Source organism: Prionailurus viverrinus, chromosome D4, assembly GCF_022837055.1.
Source record: "Prionailurus viverrinus isolate Anna chromosome D4, UM_Priviv_1.0, whole genome shotgun sequence".
Classification (NCBI taxonomy): Eukaryota; Metazoa; Chordata; class Mammalia; order Carnivora; family Felidae; genus Prionailurus; species Prionailurus viverrinus.
This window is the reverse complement of record NC_062573.1, coordinates 91,850,885-91,874,172: the sequence shown is the minus strand read 5'-3', so window position 1 is coordinate 91,874,172 and position 23,288 is coordinate 91,850,885. Positions and strand designations below refer to the sequence as shown.

The 23,288-nt window shown below is 64.7% G+C and overlaps 1 protein-coding gene across 6 annotated transcripts in view; it reads left to right on the top strand.

The window, feature by feature from the left end:
* Positions 1 to 23,288, top strand: part of VAV2 (vav guanine nucleotide exchange factor 2) — a 163,743-nt gene that overhangs the window by 90,190 nt on the left and 50,265 nt on the right. For all 6 annotated transcript variants that reach the window (XR_007146155.1, XM_047829401.1, XM_047829399.1 and 3 more), the window contains one exon: positions 15,705 to 15,773. Coding sequence is in view for 5 of the 6 variants with exons in the window: in XM_047829401.1 (XP_047685357.1) it covers positions 15,705 to 15,773 (69 nt within the window). In the remaining variant the exon portion in view is untranslated. The remainder of the gene's footprint in view (positions 1 to 15,704; positions 15,774 to 23,288) is intronic.

The following is a 23,288-nucleotide window of genomic DNA, read 5'->3' as shown; positions in this document are numbered from 1 at the left end:
GGGTTCTCTGCAGGTGTAATCAGGTTGTTACAGACGTGATTATATCATAAGGAAAAGAGGGGGGCAGGAGGGTGGGAGCGGAGCAAGGAGACGAGACGGCAGAGCAGAGGTTGGGGCGATGTGGCCGCAAGCCGAGGAATGCTGGGGTCTTAGGGAAAGGCAAGGAGCTGCCAGGCCACGAAGGCGGGCGTGGCCACTGCCACTGGCCCCGTGGCTCCCCCAGCACACTGCCTCCTGCCTGTTCTTGTGACCCCACAACTCTGCTTTTGAAGGTTAATATGGGCTGCCTGGGGGTCCTCATGCTTGGTCTTTTCGTCCAGCCTGAGAGACCCCAGACCCATTTGAGGGGGGCTGTCCCGTGGGCAGGCTGCAGGGTGGCTGGGTGGGTGGGGCAGGGACAGGGGTGGGAGAGACCCGTCTGCCCCCAGGCCCCAGCGAGCTGGGACGTCCTTTTTCAATTTCAAGTGAATTCTCAGAATGTCAGACACACCGGATCCAAATCTGAGCGCGGGAAAGTGTTCTGAAACTGTAAAGAAGTCCCTCTTCTCCCGTCGCTGGCTGCAGAGGACCTGTCCTTGGTCTTCCTGCGTCAGGGGAACGGGGAGTGAGCCTTCACCCCGGCTGCTCTCCTGGGTTGCAGACATAAGGCGAAGGAGCTCGGGCAGGGGTCAGCCTTGCTGCCTGAGGGGTCTCCCGAGGGCGTGTCCCGTCTTGGCCTGAAGCCAGCGTCTCTGTGGGATGGGGGAGGGGGGATCCTGTGCACCCTGTGTTTCTAGGGAGGAGAGGCAGGACCTCCCTCCATCCTCAAAGGGGCTCCTCCCCAAGTAAAGGTCCTGTCCTGCCGTGGGGCTCCCTGGGTCTGTGACGTCGGCCGTGGCTCTCTTGGGCACAGTCCCCAGCTCTCTCCGCTGTCCCCCTCCCTGCCGATGTCCCTTTCTCATCTGGTGCCACCTGGCTAATTCCAGGTGACGGGACTGTGCACGAGAGAGGCTCGGATGGAAAGCGGCGATTTTCACGTGCTTATAGCTCATTCTGTGGCAAGATGGTTTTAATGGTCCCGCCTGGTGACACCAGGCACCTGGCCACTTGTCCTCAGTGGAGAGCCCACGTTCCTCTCCTTTCATGATGACCGCGGGGCCGGCACCGTTGCGGTGGCCGTGGGGGAGTCATTGGAAGACATGAGACTCCTTCCCGGGAGGGGCTCCCATGAGGCCACCTGTGGGCTGTTGGGGGTCTCGGATGCGCCCAGCCTCCCCCGGCGGCTCGGTCCGGCTGGTGCCTGCCCCGCACCCCGTGCCCCACTCGTCCCGCCAGGGTGTGCGAGGTCGTCGGTCGTTGTCACGTGCAGAGCCCCAGCCTGGCCTGGTTGCTGCCTCACTCCCCGCATCTGCCGGGGCCGCTGCTCAGGTCTCCAGGCTTCGGCCCAATGAGCCGTGTCAGAGCATGTGTGTGTGTGTGTGCACGTGTGCCTGGCGTGTTCCCTGCGTGTTTTCTCGCACACCGCGCTGGGACCGCCCACTCACGTGTGCATCCTGGTGTCTTGTCTGTCGGCGTGCCGACAGCTGAACCTGCACGCGGACGTGCCAGCCGGGGCGGCGGGGGCCCAGAGTGCTCCAGATCCTCCCTCGGGGCTCCGTGGAAGGTTCTAGAAGGGATGGCACGCCTAGTGGTGAAGGCAGGGGTGGGAAGAAAGGTGAGCAGGCAAGGAAGGCGGAGGTGTTCGGCCATCCTGCCTGGGCAGCGTCGGAGGAGAGAGTGTGGGCAGGGGGAGGGGGGCACCTTCTGGTTTAAGGGTCCCGGAGCTGGTGTGGCAGCCGGGCCAGTGACAGGGCCGTCACTGCAGGGGTGGGGGGTGCTTCATGCGGCACAGGGGGCTTGTGTTGTGTGGGCCAGGCCCCAGCGTGGGCAGGGGGGCAGATGTGGGTGTGGCTCAGCTCTGGCCTGGCCCGTGTGTGTCACACAGAACCTGCCTCCGAGAAGGAGGGGCTGCCAGGACAGGGCCCACCCCAGAGGGGACGAGGGCGCCTTTTCCGTTCACCTGACAAAGTGACACCAGCTCGTCCTGCTTGTCCTGCTTCGGAGCCCCTCCTGGGAAGGACTCTCACGGCATTCCCTCCAGCCTCCTGTCCCCTCTCTCCCCAACTTGGTGACGGTGGCCCACTGTCAGGGACGAGGGGAGGCCTCGGGGCAGAGAGGAGAACGACACGCTGACCTTGGTGGCACTGAGGCTGTGTCCTGTCCACACCGGTCACCAGGACAGAGATCCCGGGCGGCAGCCCACCGTCCTTCCTTTGGACGCCCGAGTGGTTGTCACCTGCAGGTGAGATCCGGCCACCGTGTCAGGACCAAGTGGAAAAGCCGGGCAGCCGGGCATGGTGGCTGGCACCTGACGAACGGCAGCCAGGTGACTTTTGCAGGGAGTCTCTCCCAAGACCCCGAGAGGGACCCTGCCTCCTCTTGTCCCTGCCCCCCCCCACCCCCGAACGGGATTCCCGGGGAACCCTCGGTGCACTTGTCTCCGCCACTCCACTGTGGGCACCGGAGCTGGAAGGACACACGCTTGTTCAAAATGTATTAACGGGCCGTTTTGTGCCAGGACAGCGGGGAGCTGATTCACGCTGGGGACAGTCAGGAGGAGCGGGCCGGCGGCCCGGCGGGAGGGCCGTGAACCGCCAGCTGGAGCCTCCACGGCCGGCAGGGTCTCGAAAAGGACAGGGGGCCGCCGGTTGCGCCCGCTCCCCTCCAGGATCTCTGGTCCTGGTGGCGGGGCTCGCGGGGTGGGGGTGGGGAGCCCCCGTGCCGTCCGCTCGCCCACAGAGCGCACTCAGCTGGCTGATCTCTCGGCCCTCCCTCCCCCACCGCGCCCTCCCATCCTCTGTTCATGCGACCAGTCGGCTCTGCATCCGCCCACCTGTCCCTCTGCCCCCCACCCATCCACCCGTCCGTCCACCTGTCCCTCTGTCGATACGTCGTCTGCACGCTTACCCACCCGAATGTCCTTCCATCCCCCCTCTGCCCATGTCGCGTGAACGTGGGTAGGCTGGTCTCAGCGCGGTGCTGTGATGTGGTTAAGGTCACAGCCTCGTGCCGAGGTCCAGGCCCGGCAGCGCTAAGGCGAGGCCCGGTCTGCTCCCCAGCGCAGACCAGGCGCTCGGCCGTGTTTCATCCGGTGGGGGGGGGGGGGGGGGGGGGCGGACAAAGGGGTGACCCAGCTGACCTGGGTGGTGGCCAGATGCTGGGCCCGTTTCCTGCTCCTGAGCCCGTACGGACCCTCTGGTAAAGCAGCTCACAACCCCCCTGGGCCGTTGTGAACATTCAGACGACCCCCGTCGAGCCCTCCACACAGGCCCTGACAGGCGGTAGGCGGAGGGGCCGCCTCTTTGTGTCTCAGTTTCCTCGTCTGTAAACGGGGGTCTGCCCACACCCACCTGCAGGGCTGAGTGGGTTAAAGCAGGTCGTGTGTGAGTTTCCTGCTTCGACACGGGTGGAGGGAGCGTGGGCCCTGCCTGCGGACGATCTTGGCAATGCTCACGCCTCCGAGAGCCCGGGGTCACCGCCGCGCTCGAGGTGCTCGTGGAGGACAGTCGGGGACGGCGTGCATCCAAGCCCGAGCGTCTGCTCCAGTGTGTGGCTCAGGAGCATCGCCCCAGTCCCCGCCGGGCCTTCCTGGGGCAAGTTCAGAGTCATGGCCGGGAGATGTCACTGGCGGCCGCATCGGCCTGACCTCGCTGACAGACGTTCCTGGTGCCAAGACAAGAGCCTCGCTGCTTGAGGAAAACCCCAGGAGCGTGAGCTGCCTCCCTGGCCGAGGACCTGTCTGCGCCAGGCAGTGAGACGGAAAACAAGGGCGGGGGGGGGGGGGGCTGGCGTATTCTCCGTGACCCTTGCAGATTCATCAGGTCCCCAGGGACAAATTTCAGACCTTTTGCCCGGCTCCCACAGCCTGGCACCTTCACGCTGGAGGGCCCCTTCATCCCTCCTTTTACGTGAGGGGAAACTGAGGCCCAGAGGACCTTTCCTAAGGCCCCTTACCCAAGGAAGTCAGCAGTCATTCATTCATCTGCTCATTCATTCATTCTGTCTGTGCCTCATGATGTCTGCCCCCAGGCCGGGTGCCGGGACCCAGCCAGAACTGACTGCTGTCAGGCAGGGAGTTGGACACAGGGCCCCGGTCACAGGCAGGTGACCGTGCCACAGCAGGCCGCGGGGCAGGGCGGGACGAGTGGGGAACATGACCTGAAACCCGGAGGCACAGGGTGAAGGGCAGGCCTGAGTTAGTCGGCTCCAGCTGCCGGTGGGATTTTCAGCAGGTGCATTAGCCCTGAGCCTGTTTCCTGGTCTCTGAAAGGGAGGCTCGTGTTGGCCGATGGTCACAGCCCTTGGTGAGGCTCAGGGCCCGAGCAGCCTCGAGCAGTGTTTCTCAGGTGAGGCCTGAGGATGCCTTCGAAGGAGAGCCCAGACTGGGTGGGCGTGGGCCGAACGGTGGCTTTAAAAACATACACCCCGGACCTGTGAATGTGAGCTCACTAGGGAAACCCAGGGGGCCCTAATCCGATGGCCAATGTCCTTATAAGAGACGCGTGGGAGAGAGATGCGGGCACAGGGGCCATGTGCAGACGGAGGCAGGGACTGAAGGCCTCTGCCACAGCCCAGGGACACCGGGGCCCCCGGGAGCTGGGAACGGCAGGAGGGACCCCCGCCCTAGAGCCTTGCCCGGCCCTGCCCACATCTCGATTGGGATTTCCGACCTCTAGCGCTGAAAGCATGCATTTCTGCTGTGTTCAGCCTCCCGGTTTGTGGTACTTGGTTATCGGCAGCTGCGGGACTCTCACGCAGTGGGTTTGGCTGGGCAGCGGGCGCTGGGGCGGGGGCCGGGGGGGGCCCCAGCCTCCAGCATGCCTGGCGTGTGGAGCTGCGAAGTGCCCTTCCCAGAGGCTGATCGGTGTCCCCACGAGCCCCAACCACCGACACCTGCCCCCGGCGGGGATCGGGGGCTCAGAGACGCCCTGTGGTTAGCAGGGACGGGGGCTCCTTCTTCAACAGCGTTCGTTGTTGGGGGGCGGTGAGGATCTCCACCTGTACTGGGTCCCAAGCCCTCTCAACTCCTGCCTTTCCCTCTGGGGAGCGAAGATGGCTTCACTCTGTGGCAAGCCAGACGATAAAAGCCTGCCTCTTCGGCAAATGTCACCATTAAAAATTTATCGGGGCATCTGCGCAACATTATCGGCATGTTTTCGGAGACGAAGCAGGAAGCGTCGGCGTGCGGTGGGATTTACACGCGTGCAGAGGGGAGGTGTGGTCGTCAAAAGCGCCCGTGGAGCAGAGCGTGACATCCTGACACGGTGGCGGTGTTGGGACTGTGGCCTGGCCGGGGGTGGTGGCGGGGGGGGGGGGGCGCTGTCGTTAGCAGGGTCCCCCAGCCCAGCTCCGGGGTGAGGTCTGTCATGCTCTGTACACAGCAGTGAGCCCGGCTCCCAAGCGTGGGGACAGCCCGCACCTGTCCTCACCGGCAGGGGCCCCGTTTTCCCCCAGACGTCACCCGGGGTGTCCGCCTCAGGGGGGGTTCTCGTCTGTCCTGTCCCTCCTCGCCACAGGCTGCTTCTGTTAGGCTGGGCCAGGTTCTGCAGTGGCAACGGAGAGCCCCCGAGGCCCGTGACTCAGAGCAGCCAGCGTTCGTGTCTTGCCCACGCGTTGCCACGTCACCTGCTCCCACGGCCAGGCCGGCGGGCGGCCTCCTGCTGGAACAGCGCGGCCGTCAAGGCAGGGACGTGGCCCCGACGGCTCGTGCGCCGGCCCCTGCGGACCGTGCCCTGTCGGCGAAGCCATGATGCTTGGTGACAGGGACTCAGCCTCTCCCGCTGCTCGACGCTGCTCGTCCCCAGGATGGGGGACTGTTGCTCCCCTTTCACAGAGGAGGAAACTGAGGCCGGGAGGCTGAGGGGCTTGCTGGAGGGGGTCTCGTGACGAGGGAGCGGGGGAGCTGAGCCGGGCCCTGAGCCCGCCCGGTCGCCCGTGGTGATCTCGCTCACCTGCTGTTCATCATGCCGAGATGCTCTGGCCCCCCCCCCCCACCACGTGGCCCCCCTTTTGGCCAACACGTGGCAGTAAATATTCTGACAGGAGAGAGGGGGGTCTTGGAATGGACCACCTTTTCTTGGCCTTCTTAGTCCCCGTTTGTTCTGATCTTTTCGTCTTCTGTTTATTTTTATTTTTGAGAGAGAGAGAGAGAGACAGAGCACGTGTGGGGAAGGGGCAGAGAGAGAGGGAGACACAGAACCAGAGGCAGGCTCCAGGCTCCGAGCTGTCAACACAGAGCCTGACGCGGGGCTCGAACTCACAGACCGCGAGATCGTGACCTGAGCCGAAGTCGGATGCTCAACTGACTGAGCCACCCGGGTGCCCCTTCTGTGTATTCATTTAACTTTTAGTTATTTTGAGCCCTCTTGAGCCCTCCAGTCAAGCCAGGGAGCTAGAACATTCCAGCTCACAGGGCCCCAGGAGACTCAGGACCCGGCCCTGCTCCCGCACCCACCGCCTGCCTGGTCCTGTCTAGTTAGTTTTGCTAAATGTCACGTGCAGTTTCGTCTAGTCCTCCTCGTTTTGGACGTTTAACGAAGAGAGTCCGTCAGGTTGGCTCCGGGGACTCGCTGTTTTCTCTGGCCGTCCTCTGATGCATCAGGTCGCGGTATGCGGCCCTGGGCCCTGTCCCCCGCGCCACAGCTCCCTGTGGGTCAGCGCTCGGAATGCCCACTCCCACCCTGGAGTCGGGGGTCTCGGCCCCGCTTTGCAGAGGGGAGGCCCCGAGGGAAGCCTCCGGCCCGGTGTCCCAGCCGGTCGGTGGTGGGGCCGGGACCCCGTCCCGTGGGAGTCAGCGGGGGCGTTGGGGGTCCCGGGGCCTGCCCCTGCACTGAGCCGGACACCCCAGCCCTACCGGCCTCAGTTCCCTGCAGGGCTCCATCCCCGCTTTGCGGACGATGGGTGGGAGACCTGGCCGCGTCTCTACCCCGACCTGGCCTGGAGGCTCTGGCGTCCCTGATGCCAAGCTGCTTGGGGCACGGGCGCCTTGCTGGCTCTGTCCCCCGTCCCCGGTGGGGTTGGTGGCCGCAGAAAGCTGGGTTTTCTGCCATGTGGAAAAATTGCCTCCTCGAGCACCCCCGGGTCCCGGGGCCCCGGACGTCACTGCGGCGTGGGAACCCGGCCGGCAGTCCTGAAGCAAGCAGGGTTTGGGCGGAACAGTGTCCAGCCGTGGCCCCTCTGAGGAGGGCAGCGCCGGGGCATCGGTGTCTGATTATTATTTCCTAAAGCCGAGGCCTGGAGCCCGGCCCTGGGGCTCGGCTGGGCCCCTGGCCCTGCACACGCCAGGGTGGGCGATGACCCACACGCGGCTCCACACCCAGAGCCACCTTCAGACCCAGGGCTGGCGCCATCCGGGAGGGCTGAGGCCCGGTTCTGATCCAAAGTGCCCACGCCAGAGTCCACGGGGCACGGTGGGAGGGCTGCGGTCCATCCTTGTCCTCGCGTGGGCCCAGGGCAGCCCGCTGCTGGGGACACAGCTGATTACGGCTCTCCCTGGTCCTGACCTGTCACCCTCTTGAGGCCCAGGCTCCGGGGGGGGGGGGGGGGGGCACTCAGATGCCCTGGGCAGGGCACCTCGATCCGGCTGAGCCCCAGAGAGTGAGCAGTGGCAGGCCCGGGGCAGCGGACACCCCGGCAGAGGCTTCCGGAGGGAACACACTTGGTGCCCTGGGGGATGGAGAGGGGCCAGGGACAGTGGGAAGGAGACCGCGTGGGGAGGGATGGGCAGGGCACAGGGTCTCCAAGCCTCTGAGTGGGAGGGGTTTCAGCGGGGCCGTGGCCTCTGAGATCTCGTCTGGAACCCTCCGGCCAGGACCGGTGAGGGTGGCCATGGCCGGATGCCCGGGGACAGGGCGGGGATGGGGGTGGGGGGCATGGGCTTGCTCCTGCCTGTGTCTCCTGTGCTCTCTGGCCCCTCTTGGGGGCAGTCCTGGTTCCAAGCCCAGCTTTCTTCACCTCCCTGGGCCTTGATGTCCTCGTTTGTGATGAGATGGTCACCCCCATCTTGTGGACAGTTGTCATGACTGACTGGGAGCTTGAGGACGCCCCCTCCTTGTCCTGAGGCCTCCTGGGCCCCTTGTTTGTGAAGGGGGGGGGGCTTGGGTTTCACGCATGCCCCACCTCACCCACACCCCCGGCCGGCGGGTGGAGGCTTGACCGGACTGCCCTGGACCGGCCCCGCGTCTGGGCCGTAGGTGCTGTGATGGAGGGGTGGCCACAGCTCTCCGGGACGCTGACCTGCTTTTCTAACCAGAGCCCACGGGTCAGGCTTCCCCTCGGAGTGCGATCCACCCCACCACTGACCGTGGCTGATCAGCGATGCCGTCACGTGGAGGGGGCGCCGGCAGGCCGGCCTTGGTTTGGCCTCTCCGCCCAGGGGGATCCACTGAAGGCGGGGGTGCTGGCTCCGGGGGACCTGCAGAGGCCTTCTTAGGTCTCGGTGCTTTGGGGTGGTGCTTTGGGGTTCGCAGCTACCATTTCCCAGGAGACAGGCAGGAAGTGGGAGGGGCACAAGAGTGCCTCCAGCTCTGTGTCACCCTGGTGTCACCCCCCCCCACCCCCCGCCCCGCCCACACGGTTTGTTCTTGGAGAGGAGAGAATGGTGCCCAGAGAGGGGAGGGATCTTGCCTGAGGTCACACAGCGACTTGGTCAGTCCGATTCCCCAGTAGGGTCCCCATCTAGTCTCCCAGCTTTTGCGTATTTCCTGAGGAGATCTAGGTCTGCTAACCCACCGACTTGGCCTCCTTCCGGAGCCAGTGGCGTGCATTTGACCCCCGGCACGGCGAATGAACGTTTCCGTGTCTTTCTGACCCCAGTCCCACCAGTGCGTCCCGTCCGCCACAGGCTCGGAGAAGCTGCCATTTTCTGTGTGCCAGTGCCACTGGGTCACGTAATTAGGGAGCAGAGGGGGGTCGGGGAGGGCCTGAGCTCTACCCCAGCATTACAGACCTGTGCTGGGACCGGAAAGGTCATTTCAGAGAGCCACGTCCACGTTCAGATGTGGACGTGGCAAAGGAGAAAAGGGAAGAGTCTCTATCTCCAGTGGATTTCAGTCTGTGTTCCCAGCTGCCGTGGTGGGAGCAGTTTGGTAAAGACACCACCGGAGCAGGGAGCCTATCGAGCTTCCGGCCTGGAGGCTGGTGGGCTCTGGAGCCTTCGAACGGCCACCCCGCCAGGCCTGCTTGCTCCTCGGGAGTCGGGCCTGTCGTCCGTCCGTCCATCCCTGACTACAGTCCCGCCCCGGCCGGCCCCGTGTGCCTCCCCCTGCCCGGCGTGTCCGAGCTGGGCACGGCTTCCCCAGCCAAGGCCAGAGGACGTTCAGGGGCTCTGGGCCATCCGTCCGCAGTTTGGAAACTTTGTGCGGAGCGGGCACGCTGGGTTTCTGTTGGCACAAATGGGGGTGTGCAGAGGCCTCAGCCCACAGACTGGGAAGAGGGGCCAGGCAGGCGGTGGCTCTGGGAACCCCCTCTCTGCGGGTCTGCGGCCAGTTCCGAGACGCTTCCCGTCCCCTGGTGGACGTGGCCAGACTGTCCCGTTCGGGCAGGGCACGGGCCGCGGGGATTTCCTGCCCCCCACCCCCCAGGCATGGGAGGAAACAGCGGAGTGGCTGCGGGGGCTGGGCCCTGCCGACCCCCTGGCCTTTCCGCTTCTAACTGCTGCCGTTCCGAGAAGTGTGCCGGAAAATCAAAAATACACTGAGTTTCGGGGCTGCTGAGAGGTGGCCGCTCCGGGCCCCGCCCTCCCGACGGTGGGATGGCCCGGCCGGGACGAGGTCAGAGCGTCTCCCTCCGCCCTGCTAGGGTTTGGGAAGCAAGGGCGGAAACAGGCTGGGATTTGGGGATCGCTTGGGCTTCCTCTCTGGGGGGGGTGGTGCTTGCCATCTCCCCGGGTCGCCCCACTTCCCCGCTCAGCCTGGCGTCTGCTGGGCCTGCCGCGGCTGTGATGGACATGTGGCTTCACTTTGGTGTCCCTGCTTCCCAAGCCGCCGCCACACGGGAGGCAGAGAGGGGGGATTAATCCCCATTTCACAGCCCAGTTCATCGAGGCCGGGGCTCGGACCCTTTGGCAAGCTCTCGGGCTAGGAGACCGGCCAGTTCCGACCCCCGTCCTACACGAGGCTGGGACCCTGCACTCAGCATCAGCATCGGACTTTGCTCTGCAAGCCAGCTCACCCCCGCCACCTCCTGCGAGCAGCCCTCCTGATTGCCCCAGGCCAGCACTGTCCTTCCACCCGGACTCCCTCCTGCTCTCTGCGCCCCTGTGGCTCCCTGCGCCCTTCAACCCCGTGTGGGTCACCCTCGTCTCCGACACGGGGTGTGGCCTGCACCGGCTGCGGGCGTGGGCGGGGTGCACGGCCGGCCGGCCGGCGCTGCCCCCTGACGCGAGGGCCCGTCTGCGCTGGGCGGCGGCCGGCTGAGAAAAGAAACCGGATCCGTCGGCTTGTTTTGACAATCGGTGCTGTGTGGCGGGAGGGCCGTTTTTAATAAGGAACCCTGGGTGCTTCAAGGCCTCGCAGCCAATTAGCAGACGGCACCCGGGTGACTCTCTCAATAATTAAACGGGCCCGTCGCGTCCTCCAGGCCGCTGCTCTCGATGTGCCTTTCAAGTGTGCCCGGCCACCGCTGCCCTGGCAAACTGGTGCCAGAGGGGGTGTTGCCCCCCTCCCCACCCCCCACGCTGGCCGCTTCCTTCTCACCGGCCCCTGGGCACACCTGCGCACACCCGGGCACACGTGGAGAGATGTGGCCAGTCCCGATGGTGCCCTGGTACCAGGCTCTGCCACAGCCCCACTACACCCAATTTGGAGGCCGGCTTCAGAAGAGGAAACTGAGGCCTGGCCGAGATGGAGGCTGCCCACCCGTGCCCCAGATGGAAGCACCGTTGTCTCCCCTGTGCGGGACTAGGAGGCCAGCACTGAAATTCCCTGGTTCCGGGCAAACCGGATGGTGGTCTCCCGCTGCAGGGCAGTGCTGGGTGCTGGGTGCTGGGTGCCCCTGGGCCTCTGGGGCCCCGTCCGCCGGTCTACCCCTCCGGGGTGTGGACTCAGGGCTCTGGCCCCCACCCTTCTCTGGGGCGCAGCGGGCCGGCCAAGGAGGACTGAGCCATCCGCGACCCTGCCAGTAAACCCGGCCCTTGGAGGTCACTTGCAGGGAGTCAGAATTGTGCTTTCTTCTGGAAGGCGCCAAGTGAAAGATGAAGTTCGGCTGTGTCTCAGGCCCTGGGTCCCTTTCATCTGAACGCCCGCAGAACGTGGGGAAACGAACGCCGTGTCCTACGTTCTCTGAGCAGTGCTGAGTGACCCACGTCGGAGCCAAACGCTGACCCGGAACGTTCTTACCTTCCTGAGTGCCAACTTGTCTGTCCAGACGATATCCTTCGTCTGGGGCACGGGGTGGGGGGCGGGGGGCGGGGGAGAAGAGCTCTGGGGGTGGGGAGCAGGGCCCAGTGACGGTGCTGACCTTGGGCCAGGGGCTGCCCGCTGGGGCTGGCTCCGGGAGTCAGCACCGGGAGCTGTTGGGCAGGAGGCCGCGGGAGCCTTGGGGACCGGACTGTCTGTGTCTGAGCCCTGGACTGGGCAGGTGGGCTCTTGGGGTGGGCCACCCAGAGGGGAGGGAGGGTGACCCGTCCCGTCAGGTACTCTCCAGACGCTCGCTGGGCAGAAGGGCCTGACCTTAGAGGCTCACGGTGTTAACTTGTTTCAGTGACTGCTACTCCTGTTCTACAATTAGGGAAACTGAGGCAGAGAAGAGGGTGCCCTGCTCAGGGCCACGGAAGTGAGCCTGCAGCAGAGTCAGGATTTGAACCCGGATCTTCGTTCTTAGCTCTGCCCTCAAGGCTTCCTCTAAAACGAAGGTGATAGACCTGGCTTTCTGTTTTGGCTTCCGGGGTGTTGGGGATAGAGCCGGGGGACGGCGCATCCGGGCCCTGGGCTGGGCCACCTGCACACACAGCTCGGTGAGGAGAGGTGCACCTGCCACGTTCCCGGGCTTCCTGGTGTGGGGCGAAGGACCCTCCCCCCCACCCCCCACCCCGGGAAGCAGGCCCAGGAGCCCCCGTGTGGCCCTGCACAGTGGAGTGTGGAGTAGAGGTAATAATGTGGAGGAGGCGCCACCTGGCACCAGCCACCAGACAGGCCACAGGCACATGCCACACACACGGAGAAGTCAGGCAGCAGGAGGCACACCGGCCCTGGGCACAGTCCCGCGTTCCCTCCCGTTGGCTGCTGCCTGGACAAGTACTCAGGCAACTCGGACAGGAGGCTCATTTCTCCTGGAGCCCCACTGCCTAGGTCCCACCGCCCAGGTCCCACCACCCAGGTCCCACAGCCCAGGTCTCACGGCCCAGTCCCACGGCCCAGGTCCCACGGCCCAGTCCCACGGCCCAGGTCCCACATCCCAGGTCCCACCGCCCAGGTCCCACGGCCCAGGTCTCACGGCCCAGGTCCCACATCCCAGGTCCCACCGCCCAGGTCCCACGGCCCAGGTCTCACGGCCCAGGTCCCACATCCCAGGTCCCACCGCCCCGGTCCCACGGCCCAGGTCTCACGACCCAGGTCCCACAGCGCAGGTCCCACAGCGCAGGTCCCACCGCCCAGGTCCCACGGCCCTCACCACAGCACAGGAGGATGTGAAGCTAACTGGTCCTCCTGTGTCAGAGACCCGGAACCTCCTTCTCAAGGAGGGTGTTGTGTCTGCAGGTCCTCTCTTTGGCTGGTTTGGGCTTTGTCTTATAAAGCAAATCTGGCTGCCCACTGCTCAGGTCCTTCCCAGAAAGCAAACCTGAGCCATCTGCCTGAGCTCCTGGAGTCCCAGCCGGCACGGACCTGAGCCCACCACGTTCAGCTCCAGGACCCCCAGGGCGTAGTCTGCCCCCCTTCGGACCATGCATCCTCTCCCCGTGGACCTGTAGGCACATGGGGGGCACATGTCACGCCCTTAGAGGCCATAGTTTTTTAGCAGATTCTTGGAGAAGTCCTGAGGACGAAGACCAGAGCCTGATGTCTTGATTTCAGAGCTAGATTCAAGCTGCACCTTCTCCCTGGAGCCCAGAGCAGGTGCCCAGGAAGCACCAGTGAATGAATGAAGGAGAACGAAGCAGGAGGATTTAGGAACAGGAGTCGGACCCTCGTCCGTTCTTTGTTCAGGGGTTTCGGTTCAGGCCCCCTTAGGGTGCCCTGTTTTCAGTGTCCCCTTTCTCTAGCTGGTGACCCCTTGTGCCCCCAGCACTGGGGCTGTGATTGTCCTGGGCGAGATGTGGCCATGCTGGATGCGGACATTGCACTTGGGGCGGGGGGAGGTGTCATCTGAGGGGGTTTCCTCCGGAAGCAGCCGTGTGCACCTGTCACTGCCTGTCCCCGGGAGGGGGGTGTGCTGGGTGGGGAAGCCTGGTGGGGTGGAGGAGACATTGCCTGATGCTTCTGGCCCGGCCATCCCCTCTATCCCCTTGGTGGTCCGGGTGAGAAACTTGGCTTCCCAGAAGCTGGGCACCAGGAAGTGTGGTCTCAGGAAGGGCCCGATGGGACGAGAGGATCCCAGCCTGCCCCGATAGGCTGGGGGGGGGGGCGGGGGGGCTCGCCATCATTTCTGCGCTTCCGTCTCATTTCCTCCTCTTAAAGCGCACACGGGCTCTACTGTTAACGTCTGGATGTCTCGTTGAGCTGGGAGGGGGATGGGGGGCAGATGCGGCCCGGGGGATCTGGGTCGTCAGCTGGTGCCTGAGACAGAAGGGACAGAGCACTGGGGCCAGAGTGCCCACCCAGTCGCCCCTGCTCCAGCCCCACCCGACCTTTAAGGCACAGCTGGGACGTAGCCCCAGAAGCAGCTCAGGTGCTCTCTGTGTAAATGGGCGTCCCCAGTGTTAAACCAGGGTCAGTGCTGCGGGGTCACGACTCGTGGGTGACTTGAACACCTGTGCGTGGTTTCTTATAAGCTCCCGACAGGGCTTTCACCGCTGCCCTTTGTTGTTGTTTCCCGGGGCAAAGAGCAGCTCGAGACCACGTGACATCTGTCCGTCGTCCACCCATTCGTCCGTCTGCCCGTCCGTCTGTCCATGCCTTTCTAGTGCCAGGCTCTGTGCTGGGCGGACGTGCACCCAGGCTGAGAGCGTGGTCAGATCTTCCCACCTGAGGTGGGGCTTGAGTTGAACCTTGAAGGGAGCACGGCTTGGGGGGGATGGCCTGGGGCAGGGGACGGAGGGCAGAGGGCGCACACGAGGGCTGGGGGCTGGGCGGACGGGGGTAAGGCCGCCCCCACCCTGGGTACTCCTGTCTCAGGGCCAGCCCCCCGCAGCCAGGTGGCCGCCCCTCCCTCTCCTGCTCTGGCCCACCCTGGCCGTCGCCGGTCTCTGGCTGTGGCAGAAATGAAATGAACTTCTGCAGCCCCGTTCTTGAGGGGGTTTGTGGCCCGGGACGGGGACGTTAGAATAAAAGAAGCAGATTCTGTTCTGCCCAGGTGGACACCTGGGTGCTGAGGACCACAGCCGGCCCTGCCCCCGCTGACCGCCCCCCCTTCTCTCCTGGATGCAGTTTGGGAAGACAGTTGGTAGGGACCCTGGGGGTCCCCCCCCCAGTATGGAACTATGAGAAAATAAAGGGCCTCAAGTCCAGATAAGCTTGGGACTCACGGCCCACTCTGTCTGCTGGACAGATGTGAGAGGCCTTGACAAGACCCACAGCAGAGAAGCACAACCCCCCGGGGGGCCCCCTGCCAGGAACTCTGTCCCACGCCCTCCAAAAATCAGGGGTTCACCACCTCCAAAATCAGCCTTCGGATTCGACAGTGTCAAGGTCTCTCTCACCCTTGTCTGGAAGAGTTTCGTTGGGGGAGTGGATGCAAGTTGAAGGGACAGAGAGGAGGTGATGGGGGGGAGCTGTCGGTAGAGACAGATGGACTGTTCCTGAGGCACAAGGCCGAGGGAGGGGAACGTGGCAGGTGCTGGGGGTCCGGGGTGTGGCACCAAGGGGCTGCGTACCCAGGGGGTGACCCAGGAGGGACGGAGCATCGGTGTGGCCATCGAGAAGACATTAAAGAGACTGCTGTGCTCCTCTTGGGGCTCCTCCCCTCGTGGCTCCCTTTCCAGAAGGGAGGCGGGGCCTTTGGGAAGGCAGTGGGGACAGGAGGACACGCTGTGACCCCGAGCCAGGCCCCGGGGCGCGGGCGGGCACCAGCCTTCTTACAGGCCATGGCGCGTGCCCAGCGTGATGGGCAGCCTCCCACACGGCACGCTGGTCCTCGCCCCTGTCCTGTCCCTGTTCCAGAAGCTCTCCCGTCCCCACCAGAATCCCGTCCTTCGTCCTGTCCTCCGGGAGGATGACGCTGACAGTCCTTCCGGCCGGTGCTAACCACGAGGGCGCCCGGAGAGCCCCAGCGCTGTCACACCGGTGAAGGCTCCCTGCCGTCCCTGACGCCGTTCCCTCATTCGCCAACAGGGCCGCGGGGGCCCATGGACAGTGACCGACCACCAGTGTCTCAGGGCCAAGCTGGGCACGGCCGTGCTCACCCCTGATGCCTCCACCTGGCTGGTCCCGATGCACGTGCCACCGTCGTGCGGACCCTGCTTCTTCCGCGAGGGCAGACAGAAGCCCGGCGGGCCGTACAGACCTGCTCACCCCTCTCTCGTCTCTCCACAGGCCCTTTCCCTCGGAGGAGACCGCGGAAAACGACGATGATGTCTATCGCAGCCTGGAGGAGCTGGCGGAGTAAGGAACCGGCAGGGAGGGGTGGGTCGGGGCCAGGGAAGTCTCGCCCGGCTGCCCTGCCCGGGGCCTCTCTGCTCGGGCTCCCCCAGGCCAGAGCGAGAACTCGGGCCTCCGTGAGAGCTCAGACGGATGAGCACGTCTTCACTTCATGCCCCCCTCCGGGTTCTGGAGGCCTCCCGGCTCCCGCTGGCCGTGGGGAGAGCTGGTGTTTCCAGAAGCAGGGGCCTCTGGAGCACAGGCTACAAGCAGAGGCGGTTTGTGGGCTCAGGGCTGTCTCGTGGCCCGACGGGGGTGGGCGAGGGGCTGAGACCAGGTCACCTGAAGCCACAGGGGGCGTCCACCCCCTGCTCCGCGGCCCCGCCCTTGCATTGCTCTGTGTCTGCTTCCGGCCCGGCCCCCCTGTCCCGGGGCCCCCAGGGACCAGCTAGGAGCCCCAGGGCGGTGGCTCTTCGTGAGGAGGTGGTCCGGCCCTGCAGGGCCCGCTGTGGCCGAGGGTCACGCGGCCGCTGCTCAGAGAAGGGGGCGGGCGGCTTCCCCGAGGAGGGGCCGTGGGGTCGGGGAGCTGGGGTGCCCCGACCGCAGGCGAGGAGGCCCGAGAAGCGATGGGCCCGCCCAGGCCCTGGGGTGGCGGCTGGTGGCTTCTGCCCCGGCCGGCCCCCTGCCCTTCCCAGCTCCTGCCGGCTGACTGCGCCCCTCTTTCCCCTTCGGTAGCAGACATCGCCTTGTCCGGGGGACTCCCCATCTCTCTCCTTTCCTCTTACAACAGACTGAACCCGAAATCCAGGGAGCACAAGAGCCGGGGTCTGTCGTGCGCCTGCCGCGTGGGGGCGCTGTTTGCCGCCCTCCCTCGCGTGTGGGGCTGCCTCTAGGGTGAGGGGCGTGGCCCATGTTTTTGCAGGATTCCCACGGATGTAAGCGATCTGAGTCACCCAAAAACCAGCGTGTCAGCACCATGCTGGTGGCCCAGCCTCATGGGAGTCTGAGAAGGAAACACCTCGCCGGCCTGTGGGAGCAGCGTTCCCCCCCCAGCCCACCTTCCTGAAGCTGGGCTGGCCCCCGGGGCCCTGGGGGGACCCCGCAGTGAAGTGTGGGGCTCCTGGGGGCGCCTGGTTGGCCCCATTCGGGTTAGAGTCTGGAGAGTGCCCTGAAGGAGGCAAGCGGAGGTCAGGGCCCACTAGAGTCACATCCAGGTCCTGGACCACCCCCCCTCCCCCCCCCCCCCCCCCCCCGGATGCCACTGGTCACCCTGACCGGTCTCAGGAATCGCAGAGGGACTTGGCTTCTTGGGGTGCCGGCTTGAGTGAGAGGCTGCTCCCCCGACCCTGTAAAGGATGGGGAAACTGAGCCTCAGAGAGGCACGGCTGGAGGGAGGGCCCCCTGGGGGTGAGGGCCCAGCCCATCCCCCGTCTCCCACCTGCTGATGGCAGGCCCCCTTGCTGCTCGACTCAGGGCTACAACTGCGCCTCGCCCTCCCTTCCTGGCTTTTCCTGCCTGGGAGGTCCTTCTCGTCTGCCGCATCTGGGCCGAAGCGTCCCCCACTTGGGGAAGCCTCTCGTACCCACTCCCCGACCCCACAGGGCACCCACAGCCCTGTTTGCCGTTGGGCCGTCCGTGGGGCGCATCACGGTTGGACGGTGAAGTGTCTGTCTTCCGTAGACTGGAAGCTTCTGCGGTCAGACTCTGTGTCTCTTCCATGCCCCCCACCTCCCTCCCGCAGCTGCACACGGTGTGACGGCAAGTCCCGAGCGGTAACGACAGTTCTGGCGGGGGGGGGGGGGGTGCCCCTTTGCGGGGCCAGGCACTGCTGGGGCTTCCCCTCCTTAGGAAGTCTCTGTGAGGTCCGCTCTGTGGGCTCCCCATGTCACAGACAAGGATTCCTGCCTATCTCTGATGGCTGGCGGTGCACGTTCAGTATCGAGGGTTCCCGTGCGCGGAGTCCGGCGGTGGCCCTGGGGTGCCCGCGGCCGCCCTTCCCCGCCCCGCTGCCCCCCGACCTCCAGAACCAAACACGGGGTGCGATCCCTCTCACACGGAGAAGCCGGTGCGGGGGACGCCTGGCCTCGCGCAGTTCAGCAGGGTGGCTCTGTGACATTAAGAGCGGACCTCCTCCGTCCACTGAGCTCCTCGTGAACGCCAACGAAAGTCGTAGATCACGGGGACAGGTTGACTCTGCGTCTTGAACTTGCGGTTTGGTCCCAGCTTCTAGCTCAATAAATTTTTCTTGCTCCTCTCACCGAGAAGCACGTTTTCCTCGCATCTCGTCTCTGCGGGCTCGGGATTGATGTTGATCCGTTATGGCAGTTGGCAAGACCCAAGCCGACCCGCCGTTTCCTACCTGGCCCTGCTGGGGACGGGAGGTGGCCACGCGTCCTCCGGGCTGGAGCCGGGGCAGTGGCTCGGCTCCGTCCTGACAGTGGCGGGGAGCAGGTGGTGACATTTGGAGTGGAGCCGGCTAATTCCTTGCCTTGGGCTCCGGGCCAGGTGTCCGAAGTGATGATCTCCTTGTGCTGCCGAAGGGCCTCCCAGCCGCCCGACCGCAGACGCTTGGCCGCTGTTCGAGGTTGTCAGAGAGCCCGGCCTGGTTCTCGGGGCGCGGGTGAGGGGCCGACATGTGTGCGTGGCCCCGTGTACGGCTTTCATTCCGTCGGTCAGCCACGTACGTGTCCAGTGGTCCACTGAACACGAGCGCTCCCTGTGTGTCAGCTCGGGGCCAGGAGCTGGAAGTACAAAGGGGAGGGAGACCCAGCTCCTGCCTCCGGGACCCCGGGTTCGGCAGAGGGTGGCGTCACTTACGAGCTAATGGGCCGTTTTGGGGTCAGCGTGGCGAGGGTGGCAAGAGGGGCGAACCTGCCCCTGGCATCGCTGGAGGAGAGAGGGGGGCCTCCCGTGTGCGGCCTTTGGGAATACTCACTGGGGGCGTCCAGAACCTTCACTGTCCCCGGTGTCCCCAGGAGGTTCCTGAGAGCCTTGCAGCGTCAGCCCAGGCTCCGCAGCGAGAGCCCCCTTCTGGGCCCCCTGGAACAGGTGCATCAACTGTGTGGGAGAATCTGTCCGTCCGACGGGCCTGGGAGCCTCGGCTCCGGCACCTACTTGCGTGGTCTTTCCAAGTTACCCGCCTCTGTGCCTCGGTTTCCCTCTGTGTACCACGCGGTGTCAGGATCTGCTTCGGGAAGACCGTCAGTGATGTTGCGGGTGGCGCCGCGCCCCGGGGGCACACCGCGAGCCCCCCCGCCCCCCGTCTGCCCGTTTCACCAAGATTGTGGCTTTTTTCCCCCCAGTTTCCAAATGGCTGTGGCAGTGCTGTCCCGGAGAATGAGGACACAGCCACACGCACGACTGCAGATTTTCCAGTAGCCACATCAAAACAGAAAAAGGCAGCATTAATTCTAAGAACGTGTCTTTAGCCCCACGGGCCCGAAGTGTGTGGTCAGCGAGACTGACCGTCGGGCAGCTTGCCTTCTCTCGTGCCGCACAAAGTCCAGGCTGGCGCGTGTTAGACGCTGACGGCACAGCTCAGTTTACCGGGCCACGTCTGTGAGCTCGCAGCCACGTGTGGCCGGTGGCCCCTGGGAGCTCAGCACGGGTCGCGGATCCGGCACGTGGTTCCAGGAGCCGGTGCGGAGCCCTCCCCACGTCTGGATGGATGGTCGTCGTGCTCTCGAGCGTTCCAAGCTCACTTTCGAGATCCCTGAATAATGTATAATCACGTGATAGAGCAGCTGGTTGCAAAAATTAACACAAAACGTGGCCACTCAAATGGCCTGTTTCCAGCTCCTGGGGCGCCATTACTGACCGCGGGGCTGGGGGCTGTGCCCTCGGGGTCCCCCGCCCCACATTCGGACACGGCACCTTTGGGATTTGGAAGTACACGTTCCCTGCGCTTTGGGACTAGGAGCGTGTGGAGGGTTTTCTTGGCCCAAAGGAGGCGGGGGGGGTGGGGGTGGCTGGGTCACAGCCACAGGACACCCCGGCTCTGCTCAGCGGCCGGGACGGCGTGTCAAGCCCCACGGTGACAGATGGCGGGCCAGCCACCCGGGAGATGTGCGGGAGGGTGAGGCCGAGGTGCCCTGACATGTGCGGGCTCCCACTGGAAGGGCTGTCCTCCCACCCGTGCCGGCCGCCTCCTGAACCCCTAGGACAGGAACTCGGAGAGATCACCGGCGCGGGGCCTTGGGCTCCTTCTCTGCTGTCCCCTGGGACTCGGGACCGGGCTCTGGCTTTGCTCGGTGACTTTCCCTGTCCTTTCCAGGGGCCTCCGTTGCCCCAGTGACTTGGTGCCGTTGACTCCCGCCGTGTTGGCGAGAGCAGCGAAGGCGCCGTTCCATCTTACTTGGGACACGTTAAATCCTTCTCAGGGCCTCAGTTTCCCCACCTCAGAGATGAAAGCAGCCGGCTGGTGTGCGGGTCCGTTGGAGCCCGAAGGAGCCCCCCCGTGCTCAGCCCCTCGTCGCTTCCCTGGGGGTGGTGGTGACTTTCAGGCATAAACAAATGTAACTGTGGCGTAGGGGCAGAATTTACCCGAAAATGTATAGCTGCGTGCTTTGCCGAAGCCTAAAATCACTTTGCGGCTTTCAACGTGTCATGTTGGCATCATTGGCATAATTTTTTTTAATGTTAACTTATTTATTTTTGAGAGAGAGACAGAGTACAAGCAGGGTAGAGGCAGAGAGAGAGAGGGAGACACAGAATCCGAAGCAGGTTCCGGGCTCTGAGCCGTCAGCACAGAGCCCGACATGGGGCTCGAAGTCATGGACCGCGAGATCATGACCTGAGCCGAAATGAACAGTCGGACGCTCAACCGCCTGAGCCGCCCCCCCCCCCCCAGTGCCCCTGGGGTAATTTTTTAAGATGCGTAAAATGTAGGCGTGTCCCAAGTTGATGCTCCTTCAATGACACTGACACGAGGATGTGTTCTTGCAGCGTCCTCGGGAGGAAGGTGGGGCGCACAGGGGTGGGGGGCAGACGCTGTGCTTCTCCTGCCCCACCCTCAGGTGCCCCTTGTGGGCAGGGGATGAGAACAGTCGCTGTGCCCGACCGTGACCTTCACCCGAGTGACAGCGCATCCCCACCCTCCGTCCTCTCCCGTCCGCCTCTCCCAGCCACAAAGAAAGCTTATTCGAAACCTGTCCCCAGTTCACGGACGTTCAAGCCACCTGCGTGAACGTTCCGTGTCTCGTGGACAGACCTGCACGGGTGGGGACGCCCACCTTGTGTCGGGGGTGGGGGCGCAGGCTTGGGGACGTCTGCCGTTCACCCCAGAGGATGGCTTTTCCAGAGGGGACAAGCTTGGAAACAGACTATGTAGGAGCAGTCCCATTAAAAACAAATAGCAGCCCCCAGCCCTGTGGGGCAGCCCCTGTCCCCTGTGGAGGACCCGGAAGAACAGCCCCACAGTCTGGAGGAGGTCGAGGCAGAGCCCCCCCAGGGTGGACGTGTGGGTGGACGCCCTCCTGGGTCATCCTGGGAGGCCGCCGTCCTCAGGCTCACAACAGGAGCCTGGCTGGAGGGGGCGGGGGCTGGCGGGAGGGTCTGTGCAGGTGTCTCACTGCCCCAGGGCACCTTCCAGAACTCAGTGCCCTGGCTCTGGGCTGGGGAGGCGGTGACAGCCGGGCACAGCCCTCTTTCGACAAGGCCACCTTCCGTGCTGGCCGAGCCTCCTCTCACCTGGCCGTTCGGGCTTCCTTTGCACAACTGTGTGCCGGGCACGTGCGGCCCCAGCCGGGGTCTCCTGGGCAGCACGTGGCGCCTCAGACCCTGCGGAGGGTCTCCCCGTGCTCCTGTGAGCTCCGTGAGGCCTGGCCAAGTGGAGGGTGCGAAGCCATCATCCCTGGGGTACACGCCGGGTCTGTTCCCACGCAGAGCCCCGCACGTGGGTCCTGGAGCCTTCCCTCTGGACGCAGAGAAGAGGCAAAGGTGCCCGAATGCAGCGACTAAAGAGCAGAGCTTGAACCAGGTCCGACCCCGAGGGCCACGGGCCTCACCGCCCTCCCTGTCCAGGGCTGTCTGACAGAGCCCGCCTTGGACCTGCTCTTGTGACTCCTGCCGAGCTATCCAGGTTCCGTCCACGGGGCCCAGGGCATGGGAGGGCTTCTTGGAGGAGGTGTTGCTGGAAGTACACCTTGAGGGAGGGAGCATAGGGTTTGCTGGCGTGTGATTTAGGAAACCTTCCCCCACCCCCACCGGGCTGGTTACCGCCTCATGTTGGGCCAGGGTCCTGGGAGCATCTGGGTCTCAGCTGTGTCCGTCTGTCACGTAGGAATTGAGGGCTGGCAGTCCTGTCCCCAAAGTCACCCTGTCTGAATGTGTGGCCCGGTGGTGGGGCAGGCAGCACTGGGGCCCTGGTTTCTCTCTCCTGCCCCTGTGGTCTGGACAAGCCGCCTGATGCCCACCCCCCTCACCCCCCCGCCCGGGCCCTTCCAGAGCTGGGCAGAGGGCAGTCCGTCTGAGCCCTGCCCGGTAAACAGGCTCCAGTACCTTCCTGGCATTCTGGTGACAGAGACGACTGGCCGCAGCTGGCGAGACTGGCCGCCCAGCGCCGTGCTCCCCGCAGCTCTGAGGTTTCGTGCTCTGCCCCCGGAACACCTCGGTCTCTCCGTGCACGGGCCTGAGCTGCCCTGGCTGGCCTGGGCCTTCGGTGGCCTCGCAGCCCTGCTCCCCGGCCCCAGCACTGCGGGAAAGAAGTCTGCTCATGCTCTGTGCTGAAGCGGGCCGGGGGGCCCTTATCAGTGAGTGCCGCCCAGCTGCCCCATTGCCACCCTGCCCTGCTAGAGATTCATGTATGCAGGCCAGCGGCTAGAACACAGGCTTCTGTGAATTTCTGCTTTTAATACCTCATTAGGCCCGGTCTTTTCAGGACCAAGGCGGTCACAGCGCTTCCGTGGCCTGATTTAACAGTCTCTGCAGGTGGGGAGGCCAGTGCAGAGGGAAAGCTTTCGAATATTCAGCTTGGTCCCAGAAGGAAGCAGGGACCAGCTGGGCTGGGCCGGAAGGAGAGGTTCCCCTTCTAACAAGGGCCTTTCTCAATCACTTTCTCGGTAGTGTCTTCTGGGACGCCGTGAGTATTAAAGACTAGGTCTCTTTGACATTACGTCTCTTGTGTTCAATCATGCCTGACACAACGAATAGGCCTAACATCCCGGATCGCATCATGAAAAGTCCTGTCGTGTGGAGGTACCTGCTGTCCCCGATTACAAAACTGCATCCCACAAAACCCAGCCTAGAGGTCACCTCCTCCGAGAAGCCACCCTGACTTTACTCGGCTGAATGAAGTCCTTCTTCCCCAGAAGATTAAAAGCCACACCAGGATTTCTTTGTCACTGTGTTGTCGTGGCCTCCCCGTGTTTGTCCCCCACCCCTGGAAGCGAGCTCCCCTTCAAGGGCGGGCAGCTTGACCTGAGCCCTGCACGCTGGCACAGAGAACGTGCCGGGTGGTAGTGGCGGGGGGGGGGGGGGGGGTGGTCCCGAGCCTTTGCTCTTTCCGCTCTGGGGACCGGAGCGCAGTCCCCAAGTGCTAGG